At 48.6% G+C, this 18,787-nt stretch overlaps 1 protein-coding gene across 1 annotated transcript in view; it reads left to right on the forward strand.

The window, feature by feature from the left end:
• MAP2K6 (mitogen-activated protein kinase kinase 6) overlaps nucleotides 1-11,669 on the forward strand; it is a 53,783-nt gene extending 42,114 nt beyond the window's left edge. Inside the window, exon 12 of the mRNA XM_027691307.1 lies at nucleotides 368-11,669. Within this exon, the coding sequence (XP_027547108.1) occupies nucleotides 368-445 (78 nt within the window). The 3' untranslated portion in view covers nucleotides 446-11,669. The remainder of the gene's footprint in view (nucleotides 1-367) is intronic.
• The last annotated feature ends 7,118 nt before the right edge of the window (nucleotides 11,670-18,787 follow it).

Consider the following 18,787-nt stretch of genomic DNA (forward strand, 5'->3'; position numbering starts at 1 on the left):
TCCTTGCTCCTGCTGGAGCTGGTGGGATGGGTAACCACCGCCTTGGGAGGAGCAGCAGAACTCCGAGGGGCACAATGTGCTAGAGATGGAGGCACTGTTTTAGCACTGAGAGCAGCCCAACTCAGCCCTCCCAGCCAGGCCAGGGTTTAGAAGGAATCCATGAGGGCAGCACAGCTCTGCAGCTTTCCTGGAGTGGCCCCTGGGACTCCCCGACTTGCCTCAGCTGCAAACATGGAAAGCCCAATATTATGGTGCTGATGCCAAACCCTTTTTTACTGTCTAGAGAGTCGTCTGAAAAGGTTTTTGGTTCGGTCCTCAGCGTCGTGAATAATAAACTTTGCTGTTTTCTCTCTCTTTTCTTTCTCAGCAACATCCTTTCTTCACCCTGCACGAATCCAAAGAGACAGACGTCGCCTCTTTTGTCAAGCTCATCCTGGGAGACTGAGAACTGGAGTTGTAAATGAATTGCCCTTCTGTGGACTGGTGGGTGCAGGGGAGGGGCGCGTGGCAGGACTTGTCATGGAAGCACCAACAGAAAGTCGCCGTGTTTTTGTTTTGTTTTGTTTTTTTATTCTGAGAAACCCCCACCTCGCCGAAGTTTTTTAAAGGGTTCTTTGGTATCCATAGTGACATAGAACGAGCTGGTTAGTGAAATGAATTTTAATAAGGTTGGTAACCTTAAAACAAAAACAAAACAACAAAAAAAAAAAGAATTTAAAAGAGTGATTTACATATTTAATGACAGTCGAAGTCCCTCTTCCTAACTTGCTCCTCATCCCCCTTCCCTTCCCTGTGAACCAGAATTTGCTTTGTCATGGTAATAGGTGCTATGGTAGTCATGAAGTTGTATGTAGATTTATATTTTGTCCCTTCCATTATTTTAATATTTATGTTAAGTGCTTGATGGAATAGATTTCTGTTTTATATGAGGATGAGTGCGTGGTGACGATGATGATGCTAAATGAGGCCACAGCAAGCAGCAGTCGTAGGGCTTCGCTGGGGGAAAAGGTGTCAGAGGAAAAGGGGAAGAAGAGGAGAAGTGTCTCTGTTGTGGAAAATATTTAATGTGCATCGTAAAAGGAATTTATAAGCAAGAACTTGCAGCTGCTCGAGCTGCTCTCACAGAGTGTGAGGTGTAAGAAAGGGAGGTCCCGGTGCCCCTTCTCCGGACACCGCGCTCCGAGCCCAGCCTGGGGGGCACTGCCAGCCCCCAGCTGGGACAGCCCCTGTCCCACGTCCCAGCACCTCACAGCAGGCAGGTTATGGGGTCTGGAGTGGGAATCGCTGGGATGGTGTCTGGGACAAAAGCCCCAGAGGGAAGGAGGTTGTTGGATGAGTTGCACAAAGGTGAGGAGGGGGCTGCGTGGTCGGTGCCCGCCTGCCCGCGGGCCCAGCAGCGTTGCAGTGCCCGAGGCTCCCTTGGGCTGGGGATGAGCTGCTTTGGGCCTAAAAGGGAGTTCCTCTCTCCTTCTCCAGATGGGATAGGATCACAGGATGCATGGCACAACACCTGTGAAATATGGGATTACTTTGGAGTTGGTTTCTAGGGCCCTCGGCACTGTGTGGGCAGCAGTCCCTCCGTGCTTGCCCACACTTTGGGAGTGCTGGTGCTCCCCAGGAGCCCGTGCTGGCACGTGGTTTGGGATGCTGAAGGCAGCAGGAGCACTAGGCTCTGGCATGGGCTGCAGGTGTGTCCTGTGGGAACTGCAGCCTGGAAACCATGCAGGGACACCACAGCCCACCCCTGCCGGGGGCTCGTTGCTGTTGGAGAAAAGCTGCCAGCCAAGGGCAGGAGAACAGGGGCTGTTGGGGTGGGAAGGGAGACACAGATCACTCAGCCTTTGGGTCACACAGTTACTGTCCAGAGAGGGGGGGACTGTGCACTGTGAGGTGTTGTGGGGCTGCAGCGAGGCCGCTCCAGCTTCACGCTGTTGGACTGAGCCACACCCGCCCAGCTGCCTCTCCTGACCAGGAGGGCCTTGGCCTTCTTCTCCCAGCCCTGTGAAGGGCACTGCCTGTGCCTCCTGCCCCTCCACGTGCTTTCCATCCCCATCCATCGCTTTGGCACAGCCTCTCCGAGTCAAACCCCAGCTAGAAACCAGCCTTGCTCTGCATTATTCGTTGTGCAGGAGGTAACTCAGCCTGGGGTCCAGCTCTTGCTCTCCCAGTTTAGCAGCTCCAGACTCCACTGGTGCGGGCTGAGCTTCCGGAACAGCCCGAGCGTATTTTGGGAAGCGATCCCTTGGAAGGGCTGATGGGGAGGGCAGAATTTAAGAGCAGGGGTTCCCCAGAGGTGGCACCTCTGGTGCTGGGGACACGCCAACGCTTTGGAAGGCGCACACAGACACCGCCAGTGCCTGGGCTGCCACTGCCACCAGCACGGCCGCGGCTGGCAGTGCCCACGGGGGTGGCTGTGAACCCGAAAACAAGAGATAGGAGAGCTTTGCTCACGGGGGTTTATCAACCCTTGTGCCCCTCAGGGTGGGGCTCCAAGAGGGCTGGCAGGAATTGGGGTGCAGCTCACAGGTCACGCAGACTTTGGGGGAGGAGGTTCCCCTCCCTCGGTCACGCCGAGCTCCACATCCCGCTCCGTGCCGAGGGGAACCTTTCAGGTTGCGTTTTGTGGCGGGTGAAACACGAGGATGTTTTACTTCACAGTGTAATTTTAAGAGGCCTCGCATGGCTCGTAATCTGCCCTCTCATATTCCATGGTGTGTCTGTGTGTGTGTTTTCTCTCTCTCACTTTCTCAGAGTCACAGAGCTGTTTTGATTGATTGTCCTCAGCTGCAGCTAAAAGTCCAGCCAGCCAGTTTATAGACGTGGTTCCAGCATCAATTCTCGCTTTGAAAAACATGACATTTAAAACCACCCTTTGGTTTTCCTACATATGGATCTGATGCTTTTGTTAAAGATTGTTTTTGCCGCTTTTCTCCTGGAATATAAGTCTCATTTGGACACCGCATCTCCTTGACCTCAGAGCACCTTTATTTCAGTGCCATTGTAATTGACAGGTTGAATTTATGAGATACTGTCAAAGTTCAGTATTAATAGCAGATATTAATGTCACCAGCGTTTTCCAATAGAAAATTAATGTCAGTGTTGTCTGCAGCTAGTAACCCTCTAAAAGGATTCCTACATGCCTCCACACTGCATGCTGAGTGCTTGCTTTTATGCTTTTTGCTCTTGCAGTGCTTGGGCCCTCTAATCCCTTTGTTTTAATGACATTACAATAGGGCAGGCAACAAATCACTTCCCTTCCCTGCTCATTCTCCGTGACTTTGTTCCTTTAAAAGTCGTTTGCGTCAGCCCAGAGTAAGTGTGGATCCGTATGAGGATGAAAACAGTGATCTGAGGGATCACCACTGTGGAGGGGAGAATGCAGAGGCTGTTGGTCTGTCCCTGCATCCCTCGTGGCATGTGTGGACACTAGGCTTGGCCTGACCCAGGGATTTCTTAGAGAGAAGCCTGAGCTGGTGGCCTCGGTTCAGGGAGGAGAGCCAGAGACTCCTGTGTGCTTAAAAGCTCTGCAAAAACACTGGGCTGCAAGATGAAAGTCAGACTCTTCTCTCTGTGAGTTGATTGTAACCTCTGTGGAGATGAAAAGCCTTTGGTCACTGCCCAGGTCTTTGCTTGGCTGTAACACAAGCACAGCCTTGCCTTGGACAGATGTGGTTGCTGGGACATTAAGCCTGTCCCGACCTCTGAGCAGCCAAGGTGTTGAGGCTTAAAGCTGTTCTTCAGAAAGCTCTTTTGTGCTCACACAGCACAGGACTGTGGGCAGCCTGTTGGATTGCCCTGAACTGGGATTTTTAAAGACACAGGTCTCATGCCATAAAACTGAAAGAACCCAAACTCCACCAGGGAGCAGGGAGGAGAGCAAAGCTGCTGGAACTCAGCACTGAGCTGTGACTTGGACCAGCTGGGGATGGATTCCAGCACAGGGAGCCTTTTGCAGGGCAGGGAGGGTCTCTCTGCTCTGCCACAGGTTATTGGGCTGCAGGAAAGAGGCACAGCCCATCCCTGGGTATCCCTGGGCATGATATTCCTCCTCTTCTTTCCTCCCACCTTACAGCTCTTGATGTTCCTGCAATCTTCTGAATGTCTGAGGCCTTGCCATCGCTACAGCTCTGAAGTGTCACTGGCAGGAAAGCTGTTTTCTGGGTCTCCAAGAGCCCACTGGCCCCTTAAATCTGAAAGAGGGCATTTTCTGGTTACTGTTTTTAACCACCAGGTACATGCTGCTGCAGTGGGTGCAATGCCCATCTCTTCTGGAGTTTTTTTCCAGGTGTACAAACCCTTACACAGATATCTCTGTACTGTATTTCTGTGTTTTCCCTGGCCTGTGTCAGGTTTACTGGTGAGGAAGGAGGCAGCTCTGACTTGTTGAAGAGGTGGAACACCATTTCTGGAGGCAGGTGGCCTCCCCTGTGTGATGGAGGAGGCAGTTGATGGGTCACTACTCAGAAAAAGCTCTCAAAAAAGATTTGCAGTTGATCTCCGTGTCCATCAGCACGTGCTGTCGGGTCAGTGCTGCTGCTCCTTGGTGGGAAGGGGCTGCCAGATCCTTTGCCCAGGCAGGGAGCAGTGCCTGGTGCTGAGAGCAGACCCCTTGGCTGGGATTTCTCCATGCTTGCTACAAGCCAAGTGTATACCTGCACATTTCCTTTCTTCCCTGGACATTCTGGAAGAGGAAATCCCACTCAGCCAACACAGCATTGCTTTAGTGGCTGGTCTGATGTAGTTCAGACAAGGTTCCCACCAGCTCCCTTGTTTAATAGACCTCTTTTTTATTAAAAACAACCCCCAAACTCCTCTCTCAGAAAAGCCAGCCAAGATGCTCTTTTTTTTTTTTTCCCTCTCTTCCATCTTGTTCCTCTTAGAGGAACTCTGGGAGCCCGTCTTGGTGCTTTCACTCTTCCACATGCCAAAGATTGCTACATCCCTCTTAGTTACGCTCCTGCCAAACCAGATCTCATGGTCTTGCCTCAAAAAATCATTCACTTCCCCGCTCCTTGGGGTTCCTTTTGTTGCTGTTGCTTTTTCATTGAATTTCCTCATGTTTATTGACATGTCTATTGTTGAGCTTCCTGGACACATGCAGCTCTCTTTTTCGGATACAGGGAAAGACAAATAGTTGCCTTCACTGCTCTGCCCCTGCTGTTGGGGAAATACTGTCAGTGATATGATTCCTACAGATGGAATGGGTCTCATTTAGAGCTCGGAGGGTGTAAACTGGCATTGCTCCATTGGCTTGGCTGGAATAAGGCCAGTTTTGTCCAGCTGAGAATCTGTCCTTAATGTCTAAACAGTTATTACGCACTAATAAAGATTAATGATTGTAAATCCCCACGGATTATACATAAAATGGCAAGTTTTACTCATTAATCTTTATTGCCATGTTACGGCTGTTTATGTTAGAGGAGTCGCCTCTCTCTGCTCTGAACATGCACTGAGGAGGTGGGGGGTGAGCACGGGGGAGATGGAGGGTGGACAGAGCAGACCAGATGTCCACATGTTTTACAGTCTGTGTCCTCCCGCCAGGTTCCTTGTTTCCTTGAAAGCCGTTAACCAGCAGCAAAGGATGTATCCCAGAGCTTTGTCTGCCTTGCTGGCCTCTGCCTGGGCTATAAAATCCAGATTGTTTCTGGTGAGAAGGGATCAGATCTCCTAATTAATATTTCAGCTCAGCCTTTACTGGAGCAGATGGGGAATATGAAATTTGACATGTGCTCTGGCAGCGCTGGGAGATTCTCTCTCCCGGACCGTGGCTGGAGGAGATGCTTTCTGGGCAGTGACAGGTTGAAAGGACACTGCTCCTTCACATAACCCCACACCATGGAAACAGTGGATTTTGTTAGTAAACAGGGCCAGAAAAAGCTCATTGAATCTCAGTTTTTAGGTGTTTGCAGATGCATATAGACACAGCCAGGAGCTGGTGGTGCCAGTCCGGACACAAAGGCCTGTGTGCTGTATAAATGATGAGGAGTCTAAAAGAGTGCAGTAAATTTAGTGGTGGATTTAATGGCATAGGGACAAAATGAGTCCTCTTGTAGGCAGCTGTGCCAATCACCCTGCCAGGGGAAAGTCAGGAGCAGGGAGAGAGGGCAGGACACAACCACGGATTCCATCGAGTGCACAGCCTGCTGAGAGCTGCCTTTCTTTCCCCGTGTACTCCTTCAGGCTCAGATCTGGGGGCAGTGGGTTTGCTCACAAGTCCCAGGTTGCCACTGCATCCCCAACTGCAGCAAGGGAAGCAAAATCTAAAATGCAAAAAGAAACCCACAGGGTAAAAAAAACTACAAGTGAACCAAGACGTGTTGCTGCTGCGTGGCCTTGTGCGTCGCTGCTTCCCCTGCTGAGCTCCCACTTAAACCATGGGAAAAGCACGGGAGAGGCCTCTGGAGCTGAGAGAGAAATGGCTAAACATTTTAAGGTGGTCTCTGACAAGCCTAATGGTGGAAATATCTAATTTCCAGGCCACCAGGACGAGTGAATCCTTGAGGGACCTGCACAACCGGCAGTGCCGTTCCAGCGGGAGCAATTGGGGCTGCAGGATGTTTATGACGTGGCCTCCTTTAGTGCCCCCCTGGGTTGCTCAAAAGCCCTTTGCCTCCATCCACACCTGACTCAGTCTCAGTCACCCTCATGGCTTATGTTTTACTGTCGGGGGTTTTACTGGCGGCCTCTTTTCTCGGCGGTTGGTCAGAGCGAAGGGAAGGGAAAGGGGCCTCCAGCCAGCTCGGCTTTGGGAGAGGAAGGAGCTGCCTGTGCTTTCCAGTCCCTGCTTGAGGGGAAGCCACAAGCCAGGAACTCGCTACCCTGCAGGTATCCAGCTGAAGCAAGAGCTTCTCCCTTCGTGCTTCGCTGCCATTCCATTAAAAATCCCTGTGGGAAAGCGGAGCAGCTCCGGAGCTGCGGCAGCGTCGCTCCGGGGCGGCTCATCCCTGCCAGCAGCCGGGATGGGCCGCCTTTCCTTCCTCGAAAGGCTCTTGGTTTTCTCTAAATGATGGGGCAGGAGTCCAGCTGGGGCTGTGAGGTACCACGAGGATAAGCTGGGAAGAGCTTGGAAGCGCCTTAAATGCTCTGGAAGTAGGGATGGAAATCTCAAAAGATCAGACGCCTTTCGGCGATTTCCAGAGCTGTACGGTTTTAGCCAGACCTGAAAACCCTTCCTAGAAGTTTTATTTCGGGGTATTTTGATCCGTTACTTTCGCTTTTGGGCTTAGCTAAATCCAGGAAACTCGGAATGGTGTAATTCTTGAATGAAGACTAAACACACCCCAAGCGTTATTGAACCGATCAGGAAAGTTTCTGTTTGGTTTATCTTACAGGAATAATTCAGGCCAGCTCAGATTCAGTCTGGTTTTACCCCAGATAATTATTACTTTTGAGAAAATAAAGAGAGCAGACCATGGTCTTTCCAAAAGGCTGTGACCCATCATGCATCAAACGGTGCCAGAAGGTGGATGGAGATAAGTGCTGCAGGGAGAGGGGGCCAATGTCTGAGGGCTGGAAGGAGCAGCCTGGCTGCAGGAATGTCCATGGCCTCCAAAAACACACAGAGAGACAGCTTCCCCAGAGGTTCTGTGATGGAGGTATCGGGGTCTGCCACGTCTTGGGTTTTTTCCCTCTAGGAAAGAACATTCAACCATCTCGGAGTGTCCTGGAACAATATCCAAAAGCCTTCAGTGTTTCTCAGCTCAGTCATGTGGGTTTTTTTTTTTCAGGATAGATGCTGTAAAAAGCCAGGAAGGGCCAGGTGTCCTTGATTTACACAGCCAGACTGGAGAGATGTAGATTAAGTGCCTCGTGAGAGCCAAAAAGGTGTGTTTGAAGATGAATTACAGTCTCTGTCGTAGCCGCTCAGCCAGGATCAAGTTTTCCCATGTACAGGTGCAGCTGCAGAGCTCTCCGTCCACGTTTAGCCCAAATTTAGTCATGACTCTTGCATATAAACACCCACAGCATGGACTGTGCCTTCTGGGGGGGCTTCTGGCAGGTTGGGGTTCAAAACAGAGTGTCACCAAAACCAGGATTTGACACCAGATGCTCCCTTTATAATCTGTGTGTAAAGTGAATTTCCAGAGCTCGGCCACTGTTTTGTTTGCTCCATAATAGTGACTCGAGCAGTTTGTGCTTGGTGAGAGTTGTCCCTGGGCCAGGGGAAATAGTCACAACACACAAAATAGTTGGGATTTTGCATTTATTTTTTAATAGCAGTACATCGGGGGGGAAGCTGCTAAATGTAGTTTCTTGTAAGCTGGAAACGAATTGCAGTAAAACTTGTAATTTCTCATCAAAAAAACCCAAACCTCTAAAAACATCCAGAATTTTCAATTTAGGAATTACAGTTTTATTGGCAAAGATCCATGTTTAGCATCAATATGTGGAATTTCTAGAGTTTCTGTCTTAAGGTGTGAAATCTGCTTTTTCTCGAGATGGTGGGAAATTTGTAACAAGGATATTTCTACATAATTTTGGCTAGAAAAAAAACCCCAAAATACGAGCACAATGGAAAAGCAACCACTGCCCAGTGGTCTCTGGTATTGAAGAGGGCACAGGGAAAGCACCTGTGTGTTCTGAACATGTTAGAAAGGAGAAGACTTTCCAACCTGCTGTAATGCAAGTCCTTATTTGACTTCATTTTTGGGATTTTTTTTTACAGTACCATCGTTTGTTTTCTAACTGTGAAAGTCTCTGCTTTTCCTTACATGTGGAAGGCTGATTATTCTTTCTCATGTTCTTATTATTTATTATTTATCCATTTCTGGTACTATCCAAGAGGTGCTGAAGGTGTCTCCCAGCCTGCCCTTGAGCCATATGGAATCCCTGTACTATCTCCTAACAGCTGGGATGGCAGTAATGGCTAATTATTATTTCAAATTATATTTATAGCAATTTAGATTTTTTTTTTTAGTGTCCTGGTTTGCTCTAGAATTAGGGATGGGGATAAGACATCTTTTTTAAAAAAAATGTATTTTAAACATCTTGGAGGCTTCTGGAGAAACCTACTCACTTTAGTTTTTAGTAGGAGAAGCACCAGTTGGGTGCACCAGTTGAGAGGGGATTGACTAACACCAGGGTTCAGTTTAGCTGGTGAAATGCTCTGTGTCACATCACTAACTAAAATCACACTGGAATTCTGAGAAAACAATCATTTTCCACCTGAAAATTAAAGTCTGGTTTGTGAAGTGCTTGGTTCTTCCAAGTCCCGTGCCAGGCTTTCCTCTGTCGAGTTTGCCTTCAGACCTGGAGAGGGGGGCTCAGGTGGCCAGGACTGCTTCGAGGCAGGGCTGGGGGACACCCAGGCACCCTCTGGCCAAGTGTCAGCTCTGGGATGGAGGGACACAAATCCTACAGAAATGATGGAGCAACTACTGAGCAGCTTCTTCTTGCTCTGCAAGAGACGTCTGGGGGAAATCCCGTGTGGGTGTGACCTGGGTGAGAGAAGCAAGACTGGGGGCTCAAAACCATCACTTTTTGTTCTTTTTATCCCCATTTCTCCTCTCTGAAAGGTGCTCTGCTGCTTCAGAAGCCTCCCCAGCCTTTCTGATAAAGAATAGTAGAATCACAGAACCACAGAATCGTTTAGGTTGGAAAAGACCTTTAAGATCATTGAGTCCGGCCACAAACTCAGCACTGCCAAGGCCACCACTAAACCATGTCCCCAAGTGCCACATCTACACATCTTTTAAATCCCACTGGGGATGGTGACTCAACCCCTTCCCTGGGCAGCCTGGACGCTGTGGTGCATCTGTTTTCAGACAGCTTGCATTGGTTTTCTGGTTTGTTTTTTCTTCCCCCTGTGTATAAGAAACGTTGGGTAGCAGAATGTGGAATTCATTAGAAGTTCATAAAGCAGGGACCTCAGAAGGATGTGGGTATAAATGCTTTTCAGGCATCCGAGGTGAACTTTAAATGGAGCTTTGGCCCTCATTTGCTTTCTGCTTTTCAAAAACCATTTATGAGAAAGTGGAGCTGTCAAAGCCATGCATGAACTTTGCCTTCTTGCAAATAACTTGTCTCAAAGTAAATTGTCAAAATGCACAAGAAACTTGTCTCAAAGTAAATCCAGTAGCTCTACAAAGCTGGAAAAGTATGTGCATTAGAGAGTGTGTGTGTGTGTGTGTGTGTATGTGTGTGTATGTGTTGGGGGGGGTGCAGGGAGTAACTCCACCATTTTGGAGGCTTAAAAAAAAAAAACACACAATGCAATTGCTTTTAAAAAAAAAGGCAACGTAAAAATATTTATTTCTTGGCAGAAGTACATCAGACCACATCTCCCGTCCTTCTTTTAATTGCCTGGTGTTTGTTTTTGTTGTCTTTAAGTCTTTGCTGGCCCCGTTTCCTCCGCAGTGCTCGTCGCTGCTCGGAGCCTGTCACCTCACACAACCCCTCTGGCAGGGAGGGAGCGCAGGGCACGGGGCCCTTTACGGCTCTGGGGCTCCTCAGGAGCATCACTGGGGGTCACATCGGTGGCAGGAACAGCAGAGGTGGTGTCAGATGAGAAGGCATCCAGTGCATCATGGGCGATTTTCGGTTTTTAGCCTCGTGGAGGAAACTCTTTCCTTGTGAGAATCAAAACCGCCGCATCCTAACGCAAGACCCCGCCTCGGGGAGGGTGGGTTGGCCCAGAGATAGCAAACTTGGAGAGTGTTATTTAAAAGAATTGAGGTGCTGACCTCTCTGTGAGATGGCACACAGGGGGCTGTCAGTGCTGGGGAAGGTCTCCAGGGGCTTTGCCCAGGGTTTGGAGCAGGGCAGAGCCAGCACTGCCCCGTGCTGGGATGGACCATCACCCCGAGCTCCTGTCCCTGTCCCCAGCCAGGTGCAGTTTCATCAGGCAGATACTGCAAACTTCAGGGTCCTCCCTGTGCTCTAGAGTCCTTCAGTGGTCACCTGGCCTTCACCCCCACTCCATCTGGCTCCATCTCAAACCCTTCTCTTAACCTGTGTTGTCTTCATCCATCTCAGCTCTGTTCCTGAGGATGATCAGTAATAGGAGACTGACAGTAGGACCACGTGTGTAATGTTTGATGGGCTTCTACTTCATGTTGTTGTTTCATTGAGATGCTTTTAGGATCCATGTTGTACTGGATTAAGGATATTGGAACAACTGAACTGCTATTCTTTAACCTCCACTGCCCCAGATCCTTTCTCATCACCGTCTTCATTTAAAAAGAAATTAGATTGGGAAAATATATTTGACTTGGAAAAAAAACCCAACAAACCACCACCAAACCTTGCTGGTGGAATAAGTTAATCATCTTTACTACACTTTGGTTTTATTTCTCAGGATACCCAAAGGTTTTTCACTGCTGCTGAGAGAGGGGACAGGACACCTTTTTGAAACTTCAACCACTGTAACCGTTTTCCAGATGTGTGTGTGTGTGTGTGTGTGTGTGTGTGTGTGTGTGTAACTCAGCATTGTGTGTGCGTGTGTTCTGCTGAATATTGTGTGCATCTATGAAATGCTTCAAACAACTGCCTGGAAGTCAAAACCAACCACCTCTTTCCAGTCATATGTTTGCCGTGACTTTTCATAACCACACTTGAAACTAGTGGTCTTGGATGAAATATTCAAAGAGCAGGGCATCTTTATAGCAATGGTATGTCAGTCAAATTACGAGAAATGTACACAAAAATAAATAAATGAAATTTAAAAGTAACCCGCTGTTGGCCTACCTGTGTTTTTCCCAGGGGAGGTTGTTTGGGGGGACACACTTTGTGCTGCTTTTTTTTTTTTTTTAAGGATCATCTTACTTGTAACAGCTTATCATACATTACTGAGAGCTCAGGAATGCTCAGGCTGCTCCACAGGGGTAATTGTGAGCGTTGCTGCCGATGGTTTTCCTCTCCACGCTCCGGCTGGCGGGAGCAGGCGCAGCCACATCCCGTCCATCCCACATCAAAGGCTCGGCCCCGGCTCCCGCCGCCGCGCTGGCAGGGCCTTGGTGGGGCCAGAGCAGCGGCTTCCTGCCCCCCACCCCCCCAAAAAGCGGCTTTCCAGCACGGATAGAGGGGTGCAAAGGGCTGCGAGGGGTCACAGCCCCGTGCCCGGCATCACCCGGGCTGTGGGTCTCAGGGCTGGGCACCCACCCGTGCTGTCGGGGTTGGGGGCTCAGCACCTTGCAGCGACGTGGCCGAAGGGTTTTGTGCAGCTGTTGGGCTGGAGAACAGATGTGGTGCTTTGCTCCGTGTCTCACCGGCTCCTGGATCCAGCCCTGGATTCCACTGCCAGCCCCATCACTGTTATCTGCAATTAAGCCTCTCCTTGCTTTAAAGGTTGACTGTTTGCCTTTTGTTATGATGCAAAGCCAATGCTCACCCTTAATTTATTAATCTGAGTCAAACAGCCTTTTGCTTGAGTAAAGCATCCTGGCCTGGGTCATGCCGAAACACGAATCGCTGTTTCCCTCTTTCTCCTGTAAATAAAATTAGCCTCCCATTTATATTAGAATTGCTGAAAACAATATCCCAGCTCCCTCTGCTGATCCTGCAGTCCCAGCCAGGGTGAAAGCACTGATGTGCTGTGGACAGAAATAGCCCAGTTAACAGAATAATTTCTAGGGGCACAGGTAAGGAATCAGCTTTTTATCCCTGCACGAAGCACAGTGGCCTGAGCTGAACGCTTTGGGATTGCAGGGGGGATGTTGCCCTGCGTCAGCAATGGGAATGCTGGGGATACAGAGAGTGCCATAAAAATGTCTGAAGAGAAGAGCTGCGAGAAGGCACAGACCCGTTTCTGAGAATCCTGAACAAAGCAGCTGCTGAAGTTTTCTCTGTGCTGCGGGATGTGAGTGTGTGTTCTGTTTAAAAGGGAGAAATTAAGAGCCACACTTTTATTTTATCAAATCAAATTACCCCTGTGTGTTCAGAATATTTATGCATCGGTACTTTATTTTAATTTTATTTTATTAAGGCTTTATCTCACTGTAATCAATTCCAAATACAAACCTATTTTTATTGCTGCAGTGCAGCAGTAATTTATAAGATGTAGACGGAACGCACACGAGATGCCAAAAGCAATTTTATGGAGCCTCTTTTGTTGTCATCTACAATGCATCAGCTCTTGCCTTCAGCCTCCCATCAATTTTAAAAGCCCCAAGATGAAAAAAAAAAATAAATAAAAAGGAGTAAGTACAGCAAAGCAGCTGCCAACCCCTGCAATAGTCTGAGATACATGTGCACCTTGGGGAGGGAGTTTGATGGAACAGGGCACAATAACGTGAACTGTGCTGTGCTTTGTAATGCAATTATTTGAGTTGACAAAATGGCAGATCGTGTTCCCTCTGTCTCCCTTGCCTACTATTTCATATATATGTGCAGAGAGTGAAATGGTGAAATAATGTCCTGCATTATTTCACATACAGACAACCAACGTCACACTGACGTGAGGAAAAGAAGAAGGGGGAAAGTTGAGGTCCTGGTGACTGAGCAAAACTGCCCTTAATGGTCTCTTGTGTCATTTGGGATCCCACTGGGTGGGCAGTGATATTTGCTTCCAAAATGCAGAAATGCCAGGTGAAGCACTCCAAAATCCCCATCCCAGTTTTCACACCAGTGGTGAGCACTCGCTCCTTCCAGCAGGTTCTCCGTGCCCCTGAGGAGCACCTGCATAGCAGCTCCCGTGGATAGAGTGGTTGGAATTCATGGTTAGGGTCCTTCAAACTCTGTCTGATCTTGCCAGTGCAGACATCACTGCTGCTCTCTCAGACTGCCCTGGTGTTTCTTGCTACAAAGCCACTCCAACCCACTTGGTCACAGTTCTCCCTCTCTGGCTTTCTGGGGCTGGAAGTGCACAGAGTGATGCTGAAAGTATTATAATAGTGACAGGACAAGAGGGAATGTTTAACACTGACAGAGGGCAGGGTTAGATTAGGTATTGGGAAGAAATTCTTCCCTGTGAGGCTGGGGAGGCCCTGGCACAGGTTGCCCAGAGAAGCTGTGGCTGCCCCTGGATCCCTGGAAGTGTCCAAGGCCAGGCTGGACGGGGCTTGGACCAACCTGGGCTAGTGGAAGATGTCCCTGCCCATGGCAGGGGGTGGAACTGGATGAGCTCTAAAGTCCCTTCCAGCCCAAACCATTCTGTGATTCTATAAATCTCTGAATGCATTGCACCTAGAGCTGATGTAATTATCAATATTAAAGATACAGATGTTTAATTCTGTGTCATTTCCTTGCTGAATCCAACTGATATGAGAGAAACAGACAACTTGGCAATACTTCCAGTCTCAAAGCACATCCCATTTTCATACCCAACCGTTGGTTTCAGCACATGGATGTTAAGAGGTCTCTTCCAACACGCTTCTATTCTAGGTATTGAAAATGTAGTGGCAGAACATTTAACAAATTATTAATGGCAAAATATTACTAAGCCATCTTTGTTGTTGTTGTTTGCCTACTGCTTTCATATTGGAGGGCTTTTGGGAAATAATAAAAGAAGCCCTTTTGAAGGAATCATTACTGAAGCATTTTGCATGCAGATTACTTCAGGCTTCAGCACTGCGGCTCTCGGCGAGGTCAGGAGATGAAGGCCAAGAGTTGTTGATTGAGATCAGATGGCTGGTGGCGAGAAGGAATCTAGATGACTTAACTGGAGGGATTAAACTCCAGTCTTTTGGCTTCCATTTGGCTGTTTATAAACTCCCCGGCCGGGCCAGCGCTGGGCCGTGCTCCCCTCGGCGTGTGATGTGAGCGGGGCGCTTTGGAGCATCAGCCAGTCCCTCCCTGGGAGCAGCCCAGACGTTCTGGGTGAGAAAGGCAAAGACAGTGGAACTGAAAGCTAAAATTAGCCCCTGAAGTGCTGGTCCACACACCTCCAGCTCGGCCTGTGCCGCTGGAGCCGAGCCGGGAGCGCTGTCCAGCCCGGCCAGCACCTGTGTTCTGGTGGATTCGGATGCCCTTGGGCAGAGCCAGCGTTCCCAAGAGACCCAGCCCTGTTTCTCTGCCCTGCCCAGGTCTTTACCATCAAAACACACCTGATGTCCCCATGGCTGGTGCTTTTCTGCAGGGTGAGGAACCATCGGGAGGAGGGTTTTGTTATCGGCAATTCCCGTTCGAAGCCTCACCCATTAGATTTATCCCCACAGGAGCAGATGGAGCTCGTTCTTCCTTCTCCCCGAGCCTAACCTTTAATTTTACAACACTGATTGAAACCAAGAGTGGAAATAAAAAGTCAGAGGCTGCTCTGTTTTCCTTCCCCTCCCTTCTATTATCTTCTTTCTTTTCCATCCATCCTCATTTCACATGCCTCTCGGATTGCGTCCCCCTGGTTTTCCAGTTATTTATTGACCCAGACCTAATTCCTTATTTCCAGAAATGTGTCATGAATCCTGCCTTTGAGTCATTTGCTTTTTGCTTTCCAGGCTCACCTCTTTGACCACGTTTTCCTGTAAGAGATAAGGATATAGGGTTTGTGGAGTAATCTCAGCAGGACGCCTGGGTTTCATTCATGGATCTGTTGCCACTGGCTCATTATGGAAAATTAGGAGAGTTATTTCACCTTTCAGTGCCTCACCTCAGTGTTACCATCTGTAAAACAAGGCTAATAATTGTTATCTCTTCCTTGCAGGAGAACTGGGGAGCTTTGCTAATGACCATCTGCTAAATGTTCTCAGAGCCTCACATGAACATTTCTACTGAAGTGCAAATTATTATTAGAAACCAGGGATTGTTACTGGATTGATATCAAATCATTGTCGACAGCTTCTCTGCAGGGAAAACTTAGGCACAGCCAACAAGAACAAGCTGCATGTTTTGAAGTTGTGCAGTTGATTATATTGGCTTTCATCTTCTGGTAAGAGGATCCTCTGCCATCTGAACTCTCTGATCTCTGGGAACACAATTCATCCAATCAATCTGGAGGAAAATAAACCTCCGCAGACAAAAACATAAAGTATCCACCTGAGATCATATGAAGATGGAAGATGTTAATTAATTCCCAGCCCCCAGTCCTTAACTCTTGCAAGCCCGGCGTTTCTCTGGCCCAGCAGGCTGGGCTTAAGGGAAGGATGTAACTCATCCATGACCCAGGCTCGGTGTTGCAGAGTGTCCTGGGCTAAATTATAATTGGAACCATGCAAATATTTGACAGTGGAATTGGTGCCACTGAAGGGACTGTCTGGGGGATGTGTGTTGACCTCGTGGTCGCATGTGGAGGTTGGAGATGCCAGGACAGATTTCAGCCGTGGCTCCTTCCCAGTGGTTGTGGTTTAACCCCAGCTGGCAGCTCAGCCCCTCACAGCCCCTCGCTCCCCCCATGGAGGGGCGGGGAGAGAACCAGGGGAAAACTTACAGGCTGAGATAAAGATTTTAATGGTAAAAGAAAAAGCCACACACACGAGCAAAGCAGACCAAGGAATTCATGTCCCCACTGCCCATGGCAGGCAGGTGCTTAGCCATCCCCAGGAAAATGGGGCTCCACCATGGGTCAGAGGGAAGACAAACACCAAACATCACTCCAAACATCTCCCTTTCCTCCTTTTTCCCACACCTTTGCACGCTGAGCCTGATGTTACATGGTCTGGGATACCCCTGGGGTCAGTTGGGGTCAGCTGTCCTGGCTGTGTCCCCCCTCCCAGCTCCTTGTGCCCCCTCAGCCTCTGCACTGGTGGGATGAGGAGCAGAAAAAGCCTCGACTCTGTGCAAGCACAGCTCAGCAGCAATGAAAACATCCCCCTGTTATCAACACAGTGCTGAGCACAAACCCCAAACACAACCCTCTAGTAGCTACTGTGAAGAAAATTAACCCTATCCCGGGCAGAACCAGCCCACCACGTGAGCCAGGGTGGGCTGAGGGACATCCCTGTGCTGCTGCTGAGCCTGACTTGGGGTGTGTTCTCCTTAGGCCAGCCCTGAGCTGCCCACCCAGTGCTGGGTTTAGCTGCAGACTGAACCCATACAGACACAGAAGCCACCCCTGGGTCACCACTGGTGGGTGCCCCTTGTGCCCAAGGCCCCAGAGAGCTCCACTGGAGACCTTACAGGGAACCACTGCCTGGAGTCCTTTTAGCACATGGGCTCATCTGCTGTGTTTTCCCTGAGCTGGAAATCGTGAGGGAGGATTGCTGGAGGCTACAACCCATTACTGGGGGTTCAATAGGAACCCATCGATGGGGACAGACAGAGATGGGGCCGTGGGTAATTACAGGGAGATCAAGTTGTGAGGACCAGAGAGCTCAGACCTGTGACACCAAAGCTGACAACACACAACTGGAGAGGCTCAGCAACAGCCCCGAGTCTTCCCCCCTCCAATACCATTATGAGCCATTCTGGTCACTGTCTTAGTTTGCTGGGTTTAAATAAAATAAATGTGGTTTAATGATGCTGCTCTGACATCATCATGGGTGCTGCACTCAGACAACCCTTTCCAAAACAACAGTGAGGGGGGAAAAACGGGTGAGTCTGAGCTTTTGGGAGCTTCAAGGGGAATATTGATGTCCCTGGTGTGACCATCTGCAGAGCACTGGGGCCCTGGAGACAGGACTTGGTTCTCTGGTGCGGCGCAGAGCGTTTTAAAAATGGGGAGGGGGAAAAAAAATAGCCCAGTAATTTTTTAATTAAAAAAGGATAATAACGTCCTGTGTGAAAATTTTAAAAATCATTTAAAAATGGACTTGTAAAATAATACGTGCCTTTGGGCTATTTCCTCAAATATATAACTTTGGTCACATGGCTCTCATTAAGACACCAGAAAATGTTGTAAACTGGCATTTATGAGCTCGACATAGGAAATTTCTCCGTTTTTATTTTGAATTTATAAACCTGCTCCAAGATTTACTGAAAGATATGAAACTTTACTTTGGAAGTGGAATGATTTCTGAGCAAAACAGTCTTCTTTTGGTAAAAGCTCCCATCTGTTCAAATTTTGACATGTTCTTCAGGCAAATATGATTTTTTTTTTTACTACAGATATTAAAAAAAACCCACCCCAAATCTGGCTAAGAACACAGTCACTAATACTTAGAATGTTAATATTTCACAATATTGTGTTTTTTAAGATAAAACTACTTAAAATACATGGCAGCATAAACACACTGCCTCTCATCCCAGCAGAGTTGTGGATCCCTGTGTGTATTTAACACTTAAGACTGGGAAATTTTACTCTGAAAATAAACAAAAAACAGGGTTTTCATTGACATTAACATCTTTTTTACACCAAGGTTGGATAACAACACCCCAGGTTGTTAATAACTCATATCCCCAAGCTTGTCATCAGATGGAAACTTCCCTGTTTCCTCCAAGCTCACGTCTCCAGACACGGATCGAGCTCTGAAATTTGAAGTCAAACGGACTAATTAACTTACACAAAGATAAAACAAGGGTCGTTGCCTATCATTCCTGAATAATTGAGGGATTTGGAAGCAGCAGGTTGAAGAGCAGCCTGCAAGTGTGATTTCAGCAGCTCTTTTCCAAGCAGGCTGCAGGTGGCAATACATTTATTCCTGTTGGTGCCTCGGAGCGCGAGAGCTCTCCCTGAAATCCCCGGGATCCGAGCGGAGGATGTTGCTCTCGAAGAAGAAATGCTCCAGGAGGGAAATCTGATAAGTGTAATTGCAGGGAATGGGTCAGGAGGAGACCAAATAGGTTTCCTTTCGGTGGGAAGGGCTCGTTTCTAAAGGCAGCTGCCGTGGATTGTCCATGTCTGTGTTTGTGTGGTGCTGGGAGTCGGGCAGAGAAGTCATCTGGAAGAGGAACAGCATCCCCCCCGAGCTGGGCAAAGCTCTGGGGCACATCAGGGGATATCTTGGAAGCAGAAAAGATGAAATGAGGCGTCTTTAATTCT

The sequence above is a fragment of the Neopelma chrysocephalum genome, unplaced genomic scaffold (genome assembly GCF_003984885.1).
Source record: "Neopelma chrysocephalum unplaced genomic scaffold, ASM398488v2 Primary Assembly neopelma1_84, whole genome shotgun sequence".
NCBI classification, from domain to species: domain Eukaryota; kingdom Metazoa; phylum Chordata; class Aves; order Passeriformes; family Pipridae; genus Neopelma; species Neopelma chrysocephalum.